This window comes from Strigops habroptila, chromosome 5, assembly GCF_004027225.2.
Source record: "Strigops habroptila isolate Jane chromosome 5, bStrHab1.2.pri, whole genome shotgun sequence".
Lineage (NCBI taxonomy): Eukaryota > Metazoa > Chordata > Aves > Psittaciformes > Psittacidae > Strigops > Strigops habroptila.
Window position 1 is genome coordinate 23,208,342 of NC_044281.2, and position 20,231 is coordinate 23,228,572.

Consider the following 20,231-nt stretch of genomic DNA (forward strand, 5'->3'; position numbering starts at 1 on the left):
GTCTAGAAAACAATTCAGAACAAAAGTATTCAGTTTAATTGCAATGTTTGTAGCTATGTCTGAAAACTGGTTTGTGACTTCATGCATGATGCAAAAAGTGTGTGTACCTAGTAAAGTCTTCTCTCTGAACTGCATGCAGTGCATGAACTAGATTCTGTAAAGCAATTCGTGGACTACAAAATCATTGCATTTGCTTCATGTGTATGTTGGCAAAATGTTGCAGGAAAAAATAATGCAGTCTCTGTAATCTAAAACAACTTTTATAAATGTATTTACTGCTGGTGAAAGATGATGGATTGACAGCTCAGGAGAGTGAAATCAATTCTCACTGCATTGTGTAAGCAGGGACAATAGAATCCTACTATAAAAACAGAGAACTCAACCTTAAAGAATCTCCTTTGTAGGGTAGGCAGAAGCATGTCATTCTCCCTGCTCATTCAATTCTTGGCCACTCTGCTGAAACTGTCAATCAAGGTGCTAATTAGTGTCAACTGTAATTGTGATTTGTTATGGCCCTCTTTTTCTGCTTCCTGCTATGAGAGAGACTATAGCAAAGGTCCACTAGCTGTCAAGTATCAGCTCAATATCTGCCAGCCTGGGCTGTACTTAAGCTAGTAATGTCTTTCAATTAATTACTGTTATCAGTGAGGTACATACATACCTATCAGCACTTTCTAAATCAAAAGGAGGTGAAAAAACCCCAACATTTTATTCCCATGTGCAATTAACTTAAGTCTAATGTCACAGGCTAGGGCATGAGTCTCAGGTAGCAGAGGAGAGAGTAATTCCCTTTGGAATAGTAGCAATAAAAGATTTAAATCCCAGAAAAGAAAGCTTCAATACAATCCGAATATCTATGAAGTTAAAAAAAACTATTAAAAAAAAGAATAATCTTCTACTATCTAATTATGGATTTGCCTAAGCTCCCTTAGTTTCCTCTTACCTTTGAGTTCCTTAAGTATGAATTTTGTTCACCTAACAAATGGCCCCAAACTGATACCCAGCTCATGTCTAAACCTACTCAATATTCAAAAACTATTAATTGCTATAACTATGTAGGGAAGTAGAGTTGAAAAACTGCAGTCTGACCATACATACATAACACACACCAGCAAGATTAACCACTTCACTAATTTGTGAGGAGATTGTGAGCCCTGACCTATTTTGAAAACCGCTTTTTAACACTCATGTAGATGATGTAAAAGATAGACTCAGGTTCTACCTGAGCCAAAAGGTGTTCAAGCACAGTATTCCAGTTCCTTGGCAGTGTCCTCAGTACCAGGCTTTTTTTTAGCATTGCTTGTGGGAGAAAGATAGTGCTTTCTTCCTTTTTCCAGTGAAACTGTTCCACAAATAATATATTCGGTTCATTGGTCTAAGGAGAAAAAGAAGCTCTTATTTTGTAGTTTAGTGGTTAGAGCGCTTACCCACAATTTTGTGTATCTCACATCAGATAATCTTTGGACAAAATGCAGAAAGTCTTGAGAGTAGAACCACCAGATTTCTCTCTCCCAGGAGAGTACCCAAATTGTTATCACACCCTCCCTTATCATCTTAAATTCCTTTCTGTACAGTGGCTCTATTCAAAATGGAGTAGCAGCAGATTTCTATCTCTGGCCCAGGTTAACATATAATTAGCATGAATTTAGGAGGTAGAAAGCATGCGTATAAATCCTTCTAAGCTAAGAAAGCAAATTAAAAAAAAAAAAAAAAAAAAAAGTAAAATTCAGCACTGCCTAAAACATTTCCCTACAGCTATCTCCAGGCAGCTGGTTGCTTTGAATTTCACTTGTTCACACATTACAAATACAATGCAGCTGTTCTGCTGTTGACTCTGCAGTTTACCCCATAGGCCTAATCCTGTCCCATTGGCTGTTCTTTAATCATAGCACCCATTCTTGTTTCCCTCCAGGCAGACCAAAAATGCCCCCTCAAAACAGTCAAAGAAAAAGCATTGGATCGTTGCCTGTAATAGTATTAGGATGCAGTAAGGTTCTCATGTGGAACTGAGAAGTACTGTTGGATCCCAGACTTAGACACATTGTAACTGACTCCAAGACCTGGATTTTTTCTTAAATCCATAACGGGGTCTAGCTCTTGCCACCCAAACATCTTTATAGTTCTTTTTTTCCCCAGTATTATTCTCAAGTATGATGATGAAAGTACAAAACAAGTATTCTAATAGGTTATATTACTTTCTTGTTGCACAAAGAACTCTGTCCAATATTGAAAAGAATAGTTATAATGGATATGTACCTCATGAAGTATACAAACTCCGCATTTTTAATCTATCATGATACACTAAATTAGTATAAGATTTTTAAGTATATGTTAAATGCTCCAATAATATTCTACATATGGGTATCCCTATTGTTTTCAATATTTTGTTGGTAATGACAACTGAGGAATTTGTGATGATTTTGTGAGTTGTGATATGCCAAAATTAAAGGCTTTTAGGACAATGTGAGGTTAATATTTTCATTGGTTAAGCATGGAGTTACTTGATGAGTCAACAAGGGTAAAGCAGAGGTCTACTCAATTTTCCAGTTTACCTAAAGGTGTTTTTTAACTATCATGTAAGCATGAGCAACAGTACAGAGTGATAACAGAGCCTTTGCTCAGTCCAGACACACTTATATAATTGCATCTCTTGTTTCCACTTTTATAAACAAATGAGAATATAGTCTTTATGTTCAGCCAGCATTATAATGGAGCATATCAGTATACCCAGTAACATAAAACCAAAAAAGGCTAGATTCATTATGTACTTTGCAACCCACTTACTTTTTAAAAAATACTGAGGGCTCTATGTAAAGGAAATTTTATATTTACATCCAATACTAGATTTGATTCTCATTAGCAACAGAGTTGTTTTCAAAATTTAGATAATTTGTAAAATTATTTATTAACAAGTATCCCTTGTCCTTTTGACATATCCCACTTAAACATTAATGATAACTTATTTCTCTGTATTTGTCAAATACTAAATGTATGTTCTTATTTTTCAGGGCCTTTTAATCATATCAAGTCAAGTCTGTTGGGATCCACGTCGGATTCAAATCTCAACAAATACAGTACAATCAACAAAATTCCTCAACTCACACTGAACTTTTCAGATATCAAAAGTGAAAAAAAATCTTCATCTCCTCCTTCTTCGGAGAAAGCAATTATTGCACCTAAGGTGAAAGACCGAACGCACAATGTAACAGAGAAGGTTACCCAGGTGAGGTAATACCCATTATTTTAGTCCCTTTTCAGTTTCATGGAGCCAATTATCAGTGTATTCTGATAGATTGATACTTTTTCATGAATGATTTGCATATTTCCAAGACAATTTGAAGGGCTTAAGCCATTACTTATTTTACCTCCAATTCGGTTGCACGTGAGAGAGCTTACAACATTACATGATACTGCCAACAGACACCATTTTTTTTCTGTTTTTCAATTAAGAAAGCTGCACCAAGTGCCCCAAATAAGTCCACTAATGTCAGTGATTCCTGTCATTCGTAAATGTTAGTTTCATTCTTTTTTCTTTTTCTCAGCTTTACAAATTGCTGATTAGTGCAAAGCACAACATGATAACACATGGTAGGTGATTGTGCCACTGTTATAAGGATCACAATTACGTCTTGTAATTTCTGTCCCAGTTCTTTGGCTTTTCATAATGCTCTTTCCTGTGCATCTCTTCTATATGTGTATATCAAAAAGGCTGTTAAAATGGAAAGCAGATACATGAATGGACCGAATGTATGATACATTCTGTCATACTTGGGAATGAGGCATACAATTGAAACAAAACTGAAAACAATTCAAGATAGTGTATTTCTTCACTCTGAGACAAATACAGTGCCCTCTGAAGGAAACAGAAGTGTTCAGCTCAATTCAGTATCATTATTATATTTGTGTTGTAATGTCATATGGAGATTGGCTAGGACAGGCTACTGATGTACAGCATACTGAAAAAAAAATATTAAGACATGACAGTATCATAGAATCATAGAATCATAGAATACTTAGGGTTGGAAAGGACCTTAAGATCATCTAGTTCCAATTATAGCCCTAGTAAGCAGAGTGTCGGCCCTTGAATGCCCATCCACTGTCAGGTGGAAAGAAGTTAGAGGTGCTTTGTATTAGAAGGAAGATAGAGATTCTACAAGGAAGATCTTGTCAAGAGCAGCTTCTGACTTACTGCTGACCTGCCTTCAGATCAGACTGCAGCTTCTCTACGCTGGTATTATGCCAGATGTTGTCCATGCTCTTACTCCTTTGATGGGTATAAAAAGGAATATATTGTACACCCTCCTAAAGAAATAGAGATAAAGGTTCTATCAGTTCTGTTTTGAGATCAGTTACTGCCTAAAAAGTAATTGGATTTTTATCTTTTATATATTTTGCCTTTGATACATAACTTGAATCTGTAACCATTGTACTTTCTTCCCTGGTCAATTGTGAAAGTTTTAATTGCTTCTGGATCCATTTTGATACGTTTTTAATTATTTATTATAGTCATATATAGATATCTTTTCACAGATACTATGGCAAGAAGTAAAGCTTGATTAAAAAGACTAATTTATATAAGTAAGCATAAGTCAAGATTGGTTTATTGGTTTGTTGTTTTTTTTCTTTTCAAAACTCTGACTGGATAATTAGTGCCAGAGTGCCAAGTTTCTATGTACTAATGACATTGTTATGGGTAAAATTAAGTAAATGAATGAATGAAAGAATAACTAACAAGTATACTTGTTCTCCAAACAACTTAGGTATTATCGAAAGGTCCAATAGAAATGGCTTGGATCAGCTAAACATTCCAGAAACATTAATACTAGCTAAATTCAAAATTGTATTTGAAATGTCCTATAAAACCTTTACATTTCACAAAAGACTTCCAATTTAATTTGACATTGGTTTATGTCCTTTTCTAGAACTATCTCAACCAATGTGCAGAGTACAATTTGTGTAGTAAATTTTGATAATATGCCGTTCATCATAATTATAAAGCGTTTCTCACAGCTGTTACTTTTTTCTTTTATTATATTCAGTTATCAATGGTTCTGGTTGCTGCTGCAGCCTAAACTCTATGATTAGGGAGAAACTCCTAGAAGATATAAATAAATTTAGGTCTAGTGAATTCAATAATCAAAGATCTATTTAGTTAGTTATTCATGGAATAGATTAGAAATAGGCATTTAGAAGATGAAAGTGGTTTATTTTAGTCCTGTTTATGCTTCTAATCCCCAGTGATTTCAATATGTTTTACAGAGTCAGGCTCTAATAAACTTCGAAGGCTCCACTGCATGTCTGCCTGTAAATCTCTTTGTAAAACTTTTCATAGGCCAATAGACCCATTTTGTATCTGCAGAATAATGCAAAAGTGGTTTTGGAAGGTTCAAGCACAGTGTTAAAAACAGAATATGGCAGAAATGTCAGATAAGATAATTAGGATACATTCATGCTGGCACAGTCCACATAAATCTTTGAAATAGCATCAAAAATGTGCAGAGGGCAATATGCGTATAGAATGGCCATGGTAAGTTTAAAGGTCACACTTAATCGGAGTAGTGACATTCTGAAATAGTCTTCTAATAAAAGAAATTAGGGCAGGAATTCCAAATGTTGTTAGAGCCTGAGAAATATAGTAAAGGAATAGATAACATGATGTAATTTTCTGGGATTGCAGGATTTGGTGACATAGAAGGCCACTTCCAGTCACATATTGCAGCATTCAAATATCCATCCATCTCTCTCTTTGTACTCATTTTTTGGTATTTCTTTCTTTTTTATTTTCTCAGCTTTGCTGAGAAATTTGGTCCTGCTGCTATAACCTGATATTTCCACTAATGTGGCTCCTCTGACTGTGCAACTGAAAATATAGGGACATGGACTCTGGTATGCACCACACTAAGGTATCAGTGATCCTCACAGCTAGATCACTGCACTCTGGATTCTCTCTCATGCATCAATAATATCAAACTAAGTATCAGCACCACAGGAAACAAGATGTTTTTCTTTCCAGGGGTGACAGCTATATGACTTCTATCATATGCACTATCTGGAGAAGTAATTCAGGAAGTGAAGACAGTGAAAAAGGAGGGGGTGGCACATAGCTACCTTCAGAAGGCAGAGGAAGAATTATGAATAAAATAAAAAAGACATGGCCATGATGTTTACAGCAATGATACACATTCAGAAAGCAGTTAGAGAGAAGTGAGATGCTTTAGCAGTAAGATTGTAATGAAATAAATTAGGAGCAAACTGAAGAATAAAGTTTAGAAAATAATTTTGGAAGGAACAGAAGATGTTGTGGGCCAGTGGTTGACAGTTTGAGTGACAAATATGAACTTTGAAATGCAGGTGGAGAAAACAAGATTTCACTACACAATTTAATAATAAATAAATAGAATCCTCAGCATCTTACCTTTTAAGTAATACAAAAATTTAATCTCTTCAAAAAGAGCTAAGTTATAAATTCTAATGCAAAGAGCCTCCCAGTATTGCCTTACTACTTAACAGGAATGTTCAGGACATTATGGAAAGAAGTAAATTGCCTGAAGATATAGCCTGCAGTGAAGTTCTGCATATGGGATGGTCTTGAATAAGTAGATACCTCAATCATTTGGCCTTTCACCTGGGCCTTTGCTGATCAAAACCCCTTGTGTAACGCAGAGTAGCATAACATCTTCTGGATGCCCATTTTTGTATAACATTGACTTTTACTCAGAAGAGTAGCCCAGTAATGTCTGCCAGATAGCCCCTATTGAAAAATTGACATTGTCATATCTCAATGTAGATATATGTCACTAAAGTCAAATTTAAGTTTCCATTCTGCTTTACTACAAGTTTTTCTTTTAATATTTCACATTATAATTTCCAGAGGTGCTAAGCTAGACTCTCTCCCAGAAAAGTCTCAACTTACCTTTTTTAAATTTTTTTATTATTATTATTTTACTTATTTTTTTTTTATTATACAGTCTGTTCGGGGGGGGGGAGTACAGTACAATTTCTGCACTCTTTTGCACTGACAGGTTCAGTTGGGGTCCTGACACTGATTGTTAGAAAGAGACAAGTCTTCCCAGAAGCACAAAAAGGAGACTTTTATTAAACAAAGCAGTGGGACAAAAAATTGACATCTGAACCATAACATTTTTGATGAATTCATAAAGACAACTTCTCACTTTCCAATTACAGCATGTAGATGTGCAACAGTAAGCAGTTTTTTATATTCTGTTTAAATACTGATTTATTTTAAATGTTCTTACACATGCAGTTCCCACTTATTTATGGCTCCAAAACTGTGAACTCTGTTGTGAACAGACTCAGAGCATCATGAAGATTACATATGTTGTACACATATAAGCAGTACCTGTGCTTATATTCAAAGAAAAGAGAGGATTCCTGAATGCCCATAGATTAACTCTGGCAACAAACTATAGCTGGACTAGTTAATAAACTTATAAATTACTAGTCTCTTTATCGCGTAGTTTAAGAAAAACTGTTTTGTGGGCCCTCATCATTAAGGTTCAGAGATTCTTGATCCTTTTGAAATTCATCACTCTGTTGAGATACAGCATGTGGTTGATAGACTCAATGTGTACCTGTTGTTTACGATTTGTCTCAAGAACTGACTTACAGGAAGGTAAAACTCTATGATCTTTAATCTTCTGGTAAATAATACTTTTAAAAGTGGTTTCATCATCCACCACCTGTAGGAAATCTATACCAAAACTGGTTAAATGGCTGATCAAATGATAAACATATACCTTAATGGACTAGATTGATGATTGGAGATTGTAATCTGATTTGCAGGCACGCTGAACACCCACAGCTCTTCTGTGCTCTCAGTGAAGGTTGCAGTCACGTATGAAGTGACAGACCTTGTAGTTTCACTGCATGTTTTTGTAATCTGGCCAGACTCTATTCTGCTCCCCAAAAGATTAAGAAATAAGTAACGATATCTCCCCAGGCCAGTCTCAGCTGTTGATATTAAAAAAACTATTATGTGATCATGACTTCAAACTGACCTTCAGGTTTTCAGGCTAAAAGAAGACTAGCAGCATCTAGGACAGAGAGGGGCAATATAAGACCTAAAAATAAATCAAATTATTGATCTACATTTTTTCAGCAGTCTGATTCAGCTGACACACTATGCTGTTTACAACATCATGCAGTAACTCACACAAACAACATTTCAAGGCTGTTCATTTTGGAACACAAGCTGACATGAAGCAGAAAAATCTGAAGTAAGGGAAAACAATTTTGATATGTCTTCCAACTACACAGCAAGGCATATATATAATAATGAAATTGAGGGGTAGGCAGAGCCAACATTCCCTAGATACTATATGGAAAGTTTATATTACTGGTTTCTGCTGAAGTGAGAATTTTTCTTTTTTTCTGTTTTTTGCTATTCCTGTTCTCAACAATCAGTTGACGTAGCTTATACAGGAATTATTCTGTTTGCTTACAATCATACTTAGCACCCTCCTGCAATAAAATTTAATCTTTTATTGTCATTATAGAATTAGGCTTTGTAATTACTATAGATGTAGTTATAGAAATAGTACATGTGTGTAATTTCATTATCATTTAGGAGGTATGACACACTGTATGTGAAAAGAAGTAGAGAATATCATGATGATGGCAAAACTAATAAACGTACCCCAGTCTCGGGGTAGTTATTTATACCTGTGCAAAGATGTCACCAAAACTGGACAGCAGGCTCTATTCACCAGAGCAAGTAGCTATGCAAAGTACAAGGAAGCAGAAAATAAAGCCGAGTGTTTTGGCCAGTTCAGAAGAAAACATAGCATTTTCATTGGAATTACTTGCAATTGCATCAAGTAATAAAATGGCCAATATAGTTACAGATTCACAGAAACTGTGAAAGACAAAATATTCCTTCCTTCCAGTAGAACCTTTTCTCTTTGTGACTGCTGAATAGACTAAGGCATGTGAACTGCTGCAGCGTCTTGAGAAGATTTCACAACAGATGGTAGAAATGGAGCAGTCAGAAAGCCCAGCTGCTTTGAAGCACGTAACCTGGATGCATCCTTAATTAGTCCATGTCCTTCCCCCAAGATCTACCCTTCTGAAAAAGAGATTGCCTGACTGTGCTGACTTGGGAAAAAGTATCCAGTAACTTCTATGAATTATACTTATGAGTAATCGGTGTTTTGTGTAATCTCTTTTTTGTTACTGCCTTGAACCAAATACTCAGTGATCTGTTCTGTGATGCTAACATGGAATGGAATATATGATTTTTTTTTATTATTTTATTCATTTTTATTTTTATTTTTATTTTTATTTAATACTAGACCATTTTCCAAAGCAACATTCTTCTTTTGTGCTAATAAGGCAGGGAGAAGGAGGGGACGAGGAATAGTCAGACACAAGCCTTCAGACTGCATTGTAGTTCATTGTAGTTTGCACAGAATATAATGAATTTGATGAATATGTTGAGGGTGTAAGAACTAATGCCCTACAAAACAAGTAATACTGATAAAAACCAAGGTGTAGGCAGCACTTAGGCAAACCTGATTTCTCTAGACTAGAGCTCTAAAGTCTAGAACTCCCACTTCATGGCAGATTGACTTTGGAAGTTTCTACACTTGGTAGGTTACTGTGTTGAAACCACAGTTTTGACACCCACCAGAACTGTCCCACCATGAACTGTGAGAAGTCAAGCCCCTGTTTAGCCACTGTCAAGCCCCACTGAGATTCAGAGAACTGGCAGAATCCTCTGATCCATTTGGCATTCACAGCCTGAAATAATACCTTTCACACATGTGGTTAGAGTTGCCTTATAACAGCCATGAAATGAGGCACAATCTCTCTTTCACGTAACCTTAGAATGATACAAAAATGTAGTGTGGAAGAGACCTCTAGAGGCCATCTAGCCCAACCTCCTACTCAAAGCAGCATAACTTCAAAATTTATATCAGAGTCAGGTGGTTACCATGTTAACTCAGGAAACAGTTTCTATGTTTAGATCTGTATAAGCATACATTTTCCTAGAGAAAATCACCCAGTGATAGACAGCAATAGCAGCTGGTGTGCAGAAAGACGGAGGGAAGAGGGCAGAAAGCTGGGGATCTCATGGGCTAGAAAGAGCTGGTGTTTTACAAGGAACATTGACGGTATAGCTAACATTTAGGGTACTCACTTCAAAAGAGGCAGTCCTGGGTTGTAGTCCCAGAGTATTTTGCCTGTTACTTATCTTACATAAATCACCATCTGCTAAAAAATCCACAGAAATAACCTTGGGCACCAGGCACTCAGACTCTGGACTCTTCCTTTCCTGTCTGAGTGTCATTACCCTCAGTCTGCATTCTGAATTCCATTCTAGTGCCAGACACCTCACATGTACCCACTGTAGTATCAGTGCGGGATCTAGCCGTGAAATGCCATAACCTGGACAGGCAATATTTATCATATACCTGAAATTACATATTCACCCCTGTTAAGAGTCATTTTCATCAGAAAAAACAGGCAGGTATGTTCTGCTAACAATTTAATGTTCATTCCTTGCAAGTTACACATTTTCCTTTAAATGTACCACTAGCTAATAGGCAAAGTGAAAAACTGATGGGTAATTTGAAAGATTAACTTTTTCAAGGAAATAGTTAGGTTCCCACACATCACTAATGAGAGAAATGATGAATAAACTAAATATGAAAGGAGAAAGTTCCTGCAATTTGCAGCTAGTAAGGTGATGATATAACTGGTGATAATTATAAAGCAGTTATCTTCTACTACTGATTAGAAACCAGGTGGTCTGAAGTGTATAAAGGAGAAACAGCAGCACGACTATTATTTGTTTGGCTTGGGATGGGGACAGGGAAGAAGCATGTAGATTGGTTGGGTTTGATGTATTGGCAGCTGAGGAAAATATTTTTTGGTTAGGGTTTATTACAATTTGGGATTTTTTCATAGGATTAGAAACAGTAAGAAAAAGCAAAGACCATTAAAGCCCAGTCAGCCTGGGATGTTTTTTGATGATTTCTGAATGCCCTTAAAATTAATAATGTAATTAATAGTGTAGCTGGTAACAGATCAATAGAAAAGTGTGTACCCAGAATAATTCAGAGATAATTCTTTTCAGAAATAAAAAAAAAACAAAAAAGAAAAAAGAGGAAAATTCTTTAAATTATTGTGAGCTATCAGTAAAATCACAATAAGGGAAAAACTTGGAACCAGCTGTATGAATCAAAAATCAAAGGGTCATTGAATCCCAAATATTGTTTTCATTAAATAGTATGCTAATCAGTGTGGTAACATGTAGTTGCAAAGCATTTATTGAGCTTTATGTGTGGTATAGTTCTGATACTTAGCATAAAATTAATGAGCATTGCACAACAAAAATCTCTAGAAAATATTTACTGAAAGTGGCTAGTTCAGAATATAGAAATATACAATAAAATTCAAATCTATCTGAAATAAAGTACTTGAATTGCATGAATATTTAGTTGATGTTCATAACATATGGAGAACTCAAACAATTTCTTCCTGATGTCAGGGTGGCCTTCTATTAGATATATCTTGGATAAGTCTGTTTCTCTTCGACAGTTGAACAAATACGTCATTGCGCACATGGTGGAATTGTCTTTAAGGTACTTCAGGTGTATTTTCAAGCATAAGTTTATTATTCAAAGAATCGCTAATTTTACATTAAGACAGCATCTTTTTAAATATGAAAATTGCAATAACTACTTTTCATCTGAAAAGCTGGCATGAGAAGGTATGTTCAGCTCCAGACAGTGTGTTCAGAATACTACTAGTAAATGAGAAACATTCATTAAATGGGAAGAAAAGTTCATTTCACAGCTTTGCTTTTTTTTTTTTTTTAATCTAAGTATCCATCTTCTTTGAAAATGTTCCACTTTTAAGATGAATTCTATTAATTATGAAGAAACCTACTCTCTTTTGAAACAAAAGGACTGCTGTGTGGAATGGTCTCACATCTGTACCAATCTGTTCTGTTCAAAGAAGTATAGTTTCACAGGGTTTGTAGGTGGGTTAACAATGGAAAACTATAACCAAAGGAGATCCCTTTGCTGCATCTTAGCCTCTAATGATGTTTGGAAGTGAGCAAGAAATCAGTGCCTGTGGCTCATGGTCATCCCATAGAACTTGTTAGAGGCCAGCTAATTTATTTTGGTTAATTTTGTTAGGACAGCATGCAGACTGTAGCCTCCTAGGCTTTCAAACAAAGCTTGAAAAATAAGTTCAGTATAGGATAGTAATTTCCAAATATATTATGCTGTCTACTTTTTGTCTTTACACCTACAATATCAAGTAAGCTAAGGAAACTCGATAGCGAATGACCCATTCTGTAGCTTACACAGTGTGATAAATTAGTCAATCTAGAAAACAAAGAACATTAAAGCTTACAGTCAGGCTTCTGTCCTAGGCATTTTTTCCACTGGATTGAGCTTTTGATGCCTGCAATCATACATGTGATCAACCACAGTACTGAAAAGATTCCCGTATCTCCCTGGTTAAATCCATAAATATAAGGTCCTGTTCTCTCCTGAACATGAACTGCACTTAGCGTAACACAGGTGAGATAGAGCTTCTCAGGAAGTTATTTTTGGTTCACTGATGCTGTGCTGCCACAATATTTTTGTTAGAGTACCACAGTAGCTAGTGAAGAGTCATCATGAAGGTCCGACCTTGTCTTACCACTATTCTCCAAAACCAAAATATGTTTTTACATTGGGAAAAAAAAAATAAAAAATGTCTTATGTAAGAACCGGCTAGCGGCTGGGGAAAGGCAAGTTTGTCTGCTCAGTCTATGGTTACAACTACACCCTTTTTATCTGCCTAACTGGTATGAATTGAATGGGTAGCACTAGGATTCTGGATCATGCTTTTATAGGTTGGTTTTGCTAGTGCATTGTGATTTGTATCATCACATTGTGTTTACACATGTATGCAATCTGTTCCATGTCCTCTTGCCAAATGGCTTTTTGGTTGGAATGTTACTGACCAAATTTGGTAGAAGTTTGGGTAATACACTAAACATTCCTACAACCGGAGTGAAGAGAGAAACCTGAGCAGAATGCTAAGACTAAATGTCTCCTTTGAGTGAACCAGGTTGGCATATGCTTATTAGGCATAAACATTGAAGAGCTACAGGGAAGATGGTCATTTCTAAATCAAGCTTTTCCGCAGCTAACAAAGCAGTTTCAACTGCAGTTCACACCTTTTTAAACACTAAGGGGTCTAATAACAAAATGCAAATTTTCTGGAAACTAAAGTTTGATTATTTTGCTGATTATGGAAAAAATATTTACTATGAGACTGAAGGTTAAACTTAAATATGAATGTATCCATATGGAACTTTTCTCCCTTTCTCCTTTACTCCTGGCAGTCATGTCAGTAAGTACTATAATCATAAAACCAAACTATGGATGTAGCTGGTTCATTTTCACTTCATGCACTTCAGCTATTCTTACAGCCTTTACGTTCTGCATCGAAATGTTTGGCAGCTACCAAACCAGTCTAAATGGATAACGAAAGATATGTTTTTCATATATATTGTGAGGAAGATGCGATAACATCACCGAGCACAAAATCTCCTTTTTTTTTTTTTTTTTGTTATACGATGAACAAGTGATAGAAAATATCTTTTAAGTGACTAAAAACCACTGCAATAATTTAAGCCCTTATTACAAATGTGACCCTTGATGTTTTGTTGTCAGATACATGAATGTTTGTTAACAGGTTAGTGTTGCCAAAAGAGCAATGAATAACTCACAAACTCTTTGGTATTTTGAATGATAGCATTTTCTGTCTTCTGAAATAACACCTTGCAGTGAATTTTAAAAAAGAGGGTTACACAACTTTTAATACATATTCTGGCACTAACATTTGCGAAAAATTTCCAGTTAATATCTCCTTCTTTGATAATCTGTATATAACTAATTTAAGACTTAAAGTTCAGTAAAGTGCACTCAGTAAATTTGTATGTTTCTAAGTGTTGCTCTGATGATACATTACCCATTAACATGAAAATAATTACATACTGACTGGCAGGAAGAGGCTCCCGAGGTTTAAGATCTATAAGCCATTTCTTAATTTTGTCATGGAAAATAATGGATTGAAAATGAACTATAAAAATACTTCCTCTCTTTTAATATATATCTTCATGGAAAAATAAGTAATAGGTTAGAGATATGGAGTTTTCTAAATTATTGCATGTTTGGTGAAGTAATTTTGTTTGACAGTAATAACCACATAAACATTATTCTATGAAACCTGCACAATTTTACTGAACAAGCATGAGAAGTCTGTTCTACTACTTTAATCTAATGGCATGCATAACTTTCCTGGACAAGTTGAACATTTTGGGTTACTATGTATTTAAATATCTTTAGCAGAATAGATTTACCTAATTATTTGATAGTCTTTAGAAAATGTGACACCTGATGGCCTCAGTCTTGTAGGGCACTCAGCACTCCCAAGAAGTCCCAGTGCTCTCAAATCTGAGTCTGATTTGGAAGGTTTTGTCATCACCAAGGAAGGATGCTACCCTATCAAATGGAAACTAATTGAATGAGAAATCTTTGTAAATATTTAAGCCCACAAATAATTTTGTAATTCTCTTCACATGGATGGTCAAACTTGATAATAAGGCCTGACTCTTTGTTTGATATTGCGGTATTGATTTTGTTCTCGTACTATTTCATTTCTGGAGATTTCAGTGTTCATGGATATGATTACATTTATATGGTGCAAGCACTAGTGAGAGGCCAGTAAGTGTTCAGTACAGCTGCTATAATTTCAGGGCGATCACTGTACGCAGATGGGTCATGTCACTGGTGAATAGATGTACTGTGTGAGTGTGCGCCTCAGCCACAGGATCAGATCTTATATTTGTTCTCTATTTCATCATATATTTTAGGTGACATGATGTAAAGTATTATCATGAGTACAATGAAATGTATTTTAAAGACAGTCCTAAACAGAAAATATGGAGACCAGAGGAGAAACATATACAGAGAGATAATTTTTAATTCTAAAAATGTTAAAATACAAATTTATGATACACAGAAGGAGAAACATGTAAAAGTTTTTCTGATGTTCAAGCTGATCCTTATATATTTACCCCATTTTGCAACTATACACTCTAATTCATGTATTTATGTTGGGTATTTTAAAGTGTCTTCTAAAAGACCCTCTGTTTCCAGTTCAAAAGCAACTTGCTATTACAGTACTATAACGTTGAAGCTACAGAAGACAAAAGTTAAAACTTGAGCCAACAGGGACAGCAAAGAGCCATGTAACGCCCTGGTGGCAACATATTACTTGCACAGTGTTGTTTTCCACAAGCCTCCCCAGCAAAGGCTGGAACACAGCATTTCTCTCCTCTCTTGGAGGAAACAGGCAATTAGGAACCAGTTGTTTTGAGGCAGGCTTGAGATGACGGTCTTTCTATCTGAAAAGGTTTGCAGCTGCAGCTACACAAAAAATGCACACATTATAATGCAGGAGATCAAAGAGGAATCAGAGCACCAGAAAGCAAGCAGGCAGCAAAATATTCACCTGTACCAGTGAATCCATATCAAAAACCTCAAAGATGGAATTGTAAGTAAACTATCTAAGGCAGAGATAGAACAGTTCAACCAATGTAACTTGAACAGTCACAGCAGCATTGGTACACTCATACATGACCAAGACCTTTCTAAATCAGTGTCAGTCTAGTCTTTGTGGATTTACCAAAATCAAATGATCAGGTTTTATGGCAATATATTAAGACTTTATGTCTAGGTCTCCGAATTTTGCGTTTTTCTTTTTTTAAATCTTAACACCAGCAAACAGGATTAACATTCAACTTCACGGAGATTTTTTTGACGTTTATTATGAAAATTACTTAACACTAAATCAAATAGATTTTTCATTGCCTACCAAATCACAGGTCCTCCAAAACACTAATTTACTGAATACCCAAAACCCTTTCCAGTGGTTCTGCATATCAGTTAGGTTGAGAATGCCACAAAGTCTCTCTTTGATATACTCAATAAAGGTTTAATTATTTGCAGATTGACTTCTGGAATAAAAATTATTAAAATACACTCAGCTAAGCTTTGAGTTTTTCAGGTTCAGCCAGTAACAACAAAAGTGCTGTTTCAATACCTACTTCAAATTACATTTGGTGAATATTTGGGCATAGTCCAAAAAAGAAATCAAACTATTGTGCTATTTCTGAGCCTGCAAACAAAGAAATATTGAGTCCATTCTTTAAATAAGAAGGGCTTGTATCTTCTTGTATCTGAAGTCCCAAACGGGAAACATACAGGACTGGCATGGACAAGTCATATATTCACATAGCAGCAGATTTGCTTTCACAAAAGCTTAACTTAAAAAGATATGGAAGACATTAAAACACCTGTGTTATAAGACCTCATGATTATACTTCAAACTGTCTGATAAAGTTAAGTATCAGCATTATATACAAATTGTCAACTACAAAAGTTTAAAATATTTAATACAGACAAAAGAGTAAAATGAAGACAAGTGTTAACATTTGCCAGCATTAGTAATTCTTGGTTAAGAAGATGATGTTAAATGACTATCCTTTGAAAAACATGTAAAAGTGTCTTTTATACGTAAAAATGCCTTTCAATGCTGATGTGTGAAAGCAGTATATAATGCTGTGTTCGAAGGGTGCACTGAATCAAAAGCACTTCAGCTTTCTTTCATTACTGGTGTAATCTTATTACTTGTTCATGTCAACATCAAGGAAGATGATTATCAAGGTAACTGAAATATGAAAGAATGTTATAGTCTTCTGGGGAATTATGTAATGGCTACCATCAGAGAGCAAATGTTGGTTTAATTTCCATTTGCTCAGTAATACTTATGTAATATTTATTTTTTGGTCTTTTTAGATTCAGAGATCTCTTTAGCAGGTCCAGTTTGTAGGGGGTCTCGGGGTGATGGTATGAACAGAGAAGATAGGTGAAGAGATGTCCTTGTTAGTTATAGCTTGGCAGCTTTAGTAGAACTAATACACAGGAGAAAAGAGAGCCAGGAAAGGTTATATCAAGAGAAGAGAGTTCCACAAACCAAATAAAATCTCCCATGCAAAATCGTATCCTCTTTTAAAGCTAAAGTAATACTGCTTCAATTTTTAAACTGTGCTATCATTCAGATGTAAGGTCTACAATCACTAGAAATAGGGGTAATTATTAGATAAATATGGATTTAGCTTCTGTGTCTGCTTCATGTTTCTTTTTTCTTGGTTTTTTTTTTTTCAAGTTTTCCTGTTCCGTACTGTTATTGGCCTTGCTAACAAAGATTTGGAAATGAGTTCAAAACTGCCTGTTAAAAGGAAGAGATTTTACTCAAGGTTTAAGGGTGTTTGGATAATATTGACAGTGTTCATTCTGCACCATGACCTGCATCAGAGAGCAACAGGAATACTAATTTAGCTTTACTCGAACTTAGGAGATGCTACCTTCCGTGATTTTTTAGTCATCCACAAGAAAGTTGTACAGAGTTAAAAATACTGCTGGGAAAAAAAAAAAAAAAAGAAATAGGTGTTCATTTTTGGAGGAAATTACTTAAACATTATTGAGATTAACCTAGATTAATAATCTTTGGAAACCTCCTATAAAAATGAGAAGGGTATGAATGTTCTCATATCACCTGTTGCCTATGTTCATTGAGAAAATAGAACATGCTTTGCATTTCATTAATTTAGTCACCTTCCACTGTTATATTCAGATAGCAAGTATGGATGATTTTGGCTTTCTGATTCAACTTTGAGGTGCATTTGGATTAGAAGATCTGAAAAGTCGAAAGTTCTTCTGAATTCCTTCTCTTATTTTTGACCGGCCACAATAATGTCTCTAATAGAACTATCCTTATTCCATTATCATCTTGTTTACATTTTCACGTAAATTTCATATCTTGTCTGCTGAATACACTTTATAAAATGAGAAATTTTAAAGTTTCTTCAATATCTACTCAAAATAAAGATATTCAAGTCTCTCGACATACAAGAAGCTGACATGTTGCTTGATTTGCTACATTTTCCCTGACTTAAAGATGGAGGAGTGATCATCCATTCATCTGTCAGGGCTGTGCACCTAGCACTGGACCGAGCCCAGCAAGCTATTGGCAAAATAATATTTTTTCATGTCATACAGTATTTCCTAGAAATAAATCTTTTTAACACTGTATTTCAATGAGTGGACTGGTAGCATCTTACATAGTTTTACGCAAGATGTTTTGTGGGTGAAATAAACGTGTATTTTAAAGTCCCCAAGTAATTTGGGACTATATTTATAGTTTGAATTTTATTATATGTTTACGAAATTCTCTTAACATGAAAGATGCTATGCAAGAGCTAACCTTATTAACACAAGCTTTCCTTTTATTCATCTGTGGCAAAAGCAGTAGTGACAAAACAGTATTTAGTACTGATTATAACTACATCATTTATATAGTTCAAATGAAACACACTTTGTCATGAGACATAAGAAAGTACCTTTCTGAAAAGCTAATTTATTGTTGCACCCATCAAACTTCCGCATCTACCTTGTGTGTAGATATACTCAGTATCCATCTACCTTACAATCGTTGGGTTTCCCCCCACTCCATATGTCTCTCATTTTGCCACCTCCAAACATTGCTCTTTGTTCAAATTTTCCAAATGTGCGTTAGCTCTGTCAGTGATAAAAGGTCTTACCTACATGGTAAACATGCTACATATTGTTTGTGTGAGTGTACATTAACCATGTATCTACTGTCTGTTTGGAAATATACAGCACAAAAATACTGTGAATTCTTAGTGAAAGTGCAAAAGCTCCAATGCTTCTTGAATAACTTGCTTATAGCATGTAGTCCATGCAGTCACAATATCCTCACAGAATGAGTTCAGTACTTCTTGAAAGCATGAGGCATGCTTTCTTGGTTGTTCTCCTTATTCATGTGCTTTGCATAGCTCTACAGTTGCTCGAAGAGCCATGGTACAGCATATAATAACCCTAACCCCACAGCTGGCTCTCATGCAGTGCTGGAATAGCTAGGAAACCATCATGTAAATCCTTGCAGTGGTTTGACAGAAGTATTTCTTTAACAATTCATGGTGGTATTCATAACAGATGGCTTATAATTTATTTCATTTATGATTTATTAATGCACTATTGTGTTTGCTTCTAGTTCTTTGGTTTTTACTGTACCATTTGCGCTCTTTAATAAATTTAAATTGAAAATGCCTCAGAACAAAACTTATGAATAGATATGTGATACATAGCAATATGGGTCTCTCAGAGTCTCTTGAACCTGTACAGTTTGCATAATAGATAACAAAACCAAAGTATTTTCATGCAGGAAATAAAAACAAATTGGAAATAAAATAAACCAAATGTTCCCATTAGGTTAAAAACTCAAAATTAAATGAGAAGAGGACAAATACTTGTGTGAATTAATCTTAGAAATAAAAAGAATCAACTAGATTTAGAGGAGTAAGAATGTGGATAACTTGTGGTAACTGTTGTGTGACAGCTTCTATGGATGCTTTCCATTCATTATTCTTTGCAAGATGCTTTCAGTGTAGTACGTAAACATTATTCTTTCTACTTGACAGAATTTAAAGAGGTTAAGTATCAGCTTTCCTAAGATCACTAAGAAACTCGGTGGCAGAGACCAGATCACCCAACATCTTATCTAGCATTTTACCTACACATTCTATTTTACAAAAGAAATTGTACAGGGAAGAAGTATCTTTGAGAAACTGAAAGCTACCAAATATGTCAGAAAGATAAATCTGCCTAAAACTGTGAGATTTTATCACATTTACTTTAATCTCACTCCATATTTTTCTGGGTATCTGATTGCAGGCCTTCTTTAATAAACACCACCTTGAACTTGTGATCTTAGAAAGTGAACATATGAACCTAGAAAGAGTAAAAGATGTTCACCAGCCTCTCTGTGTGAAGCACCTGAAGCAAGACTTTCAGTAAAAAATGTATTTGAATGAAGAGTCTTCTAACTTGCAGCAGTGATTTTTTAACAGCGAATGGGAGAAACAGGAACACACAGGAAAAGTTGAATTTTACATCGAAGGTCTTTACTCAAAGGCAAAACATAATACAGTTTCTTCAACTTTTAATTTTTCTCATTACAAATAGAATAAATCTTATCACCTAATACTGCTTGTAAAACACACCAGTTAAAAATACATTCCTGCTTTCACCAGCAAAACCAGCATGAGATAGTATTTC

The 20,231-nt window shown here is 35.2% G+C and overlaps 1 protein-coding gene across 5 annotated transcripts in view; it reads left to right on the forward strand.

The window, feature by feature from the left end:
- The window catches only part of KCNH7 (potassium voltage-gated channel subfamily H member 7), a 244,058-nt gene that overhangs the window by 157,371 nt on the left and 66,456 nt on the right, over window positions 1-20,231 (forward strand). For all 5 annotated transcript variants that reach the window (XM_030488008.1, XM_030488010.1, XM_030488009.1 and 2 more), the window contains one exon: window positions 3,009-3,223. In XM_030488008.1, coding sequence (XP_030343868.1) covers window positions 3,009-3,223 — 215 coding nt within the window. The remainder of the gene's footprint in view (window positions 1-3,008; window positions 3,224-20,231) is intronic.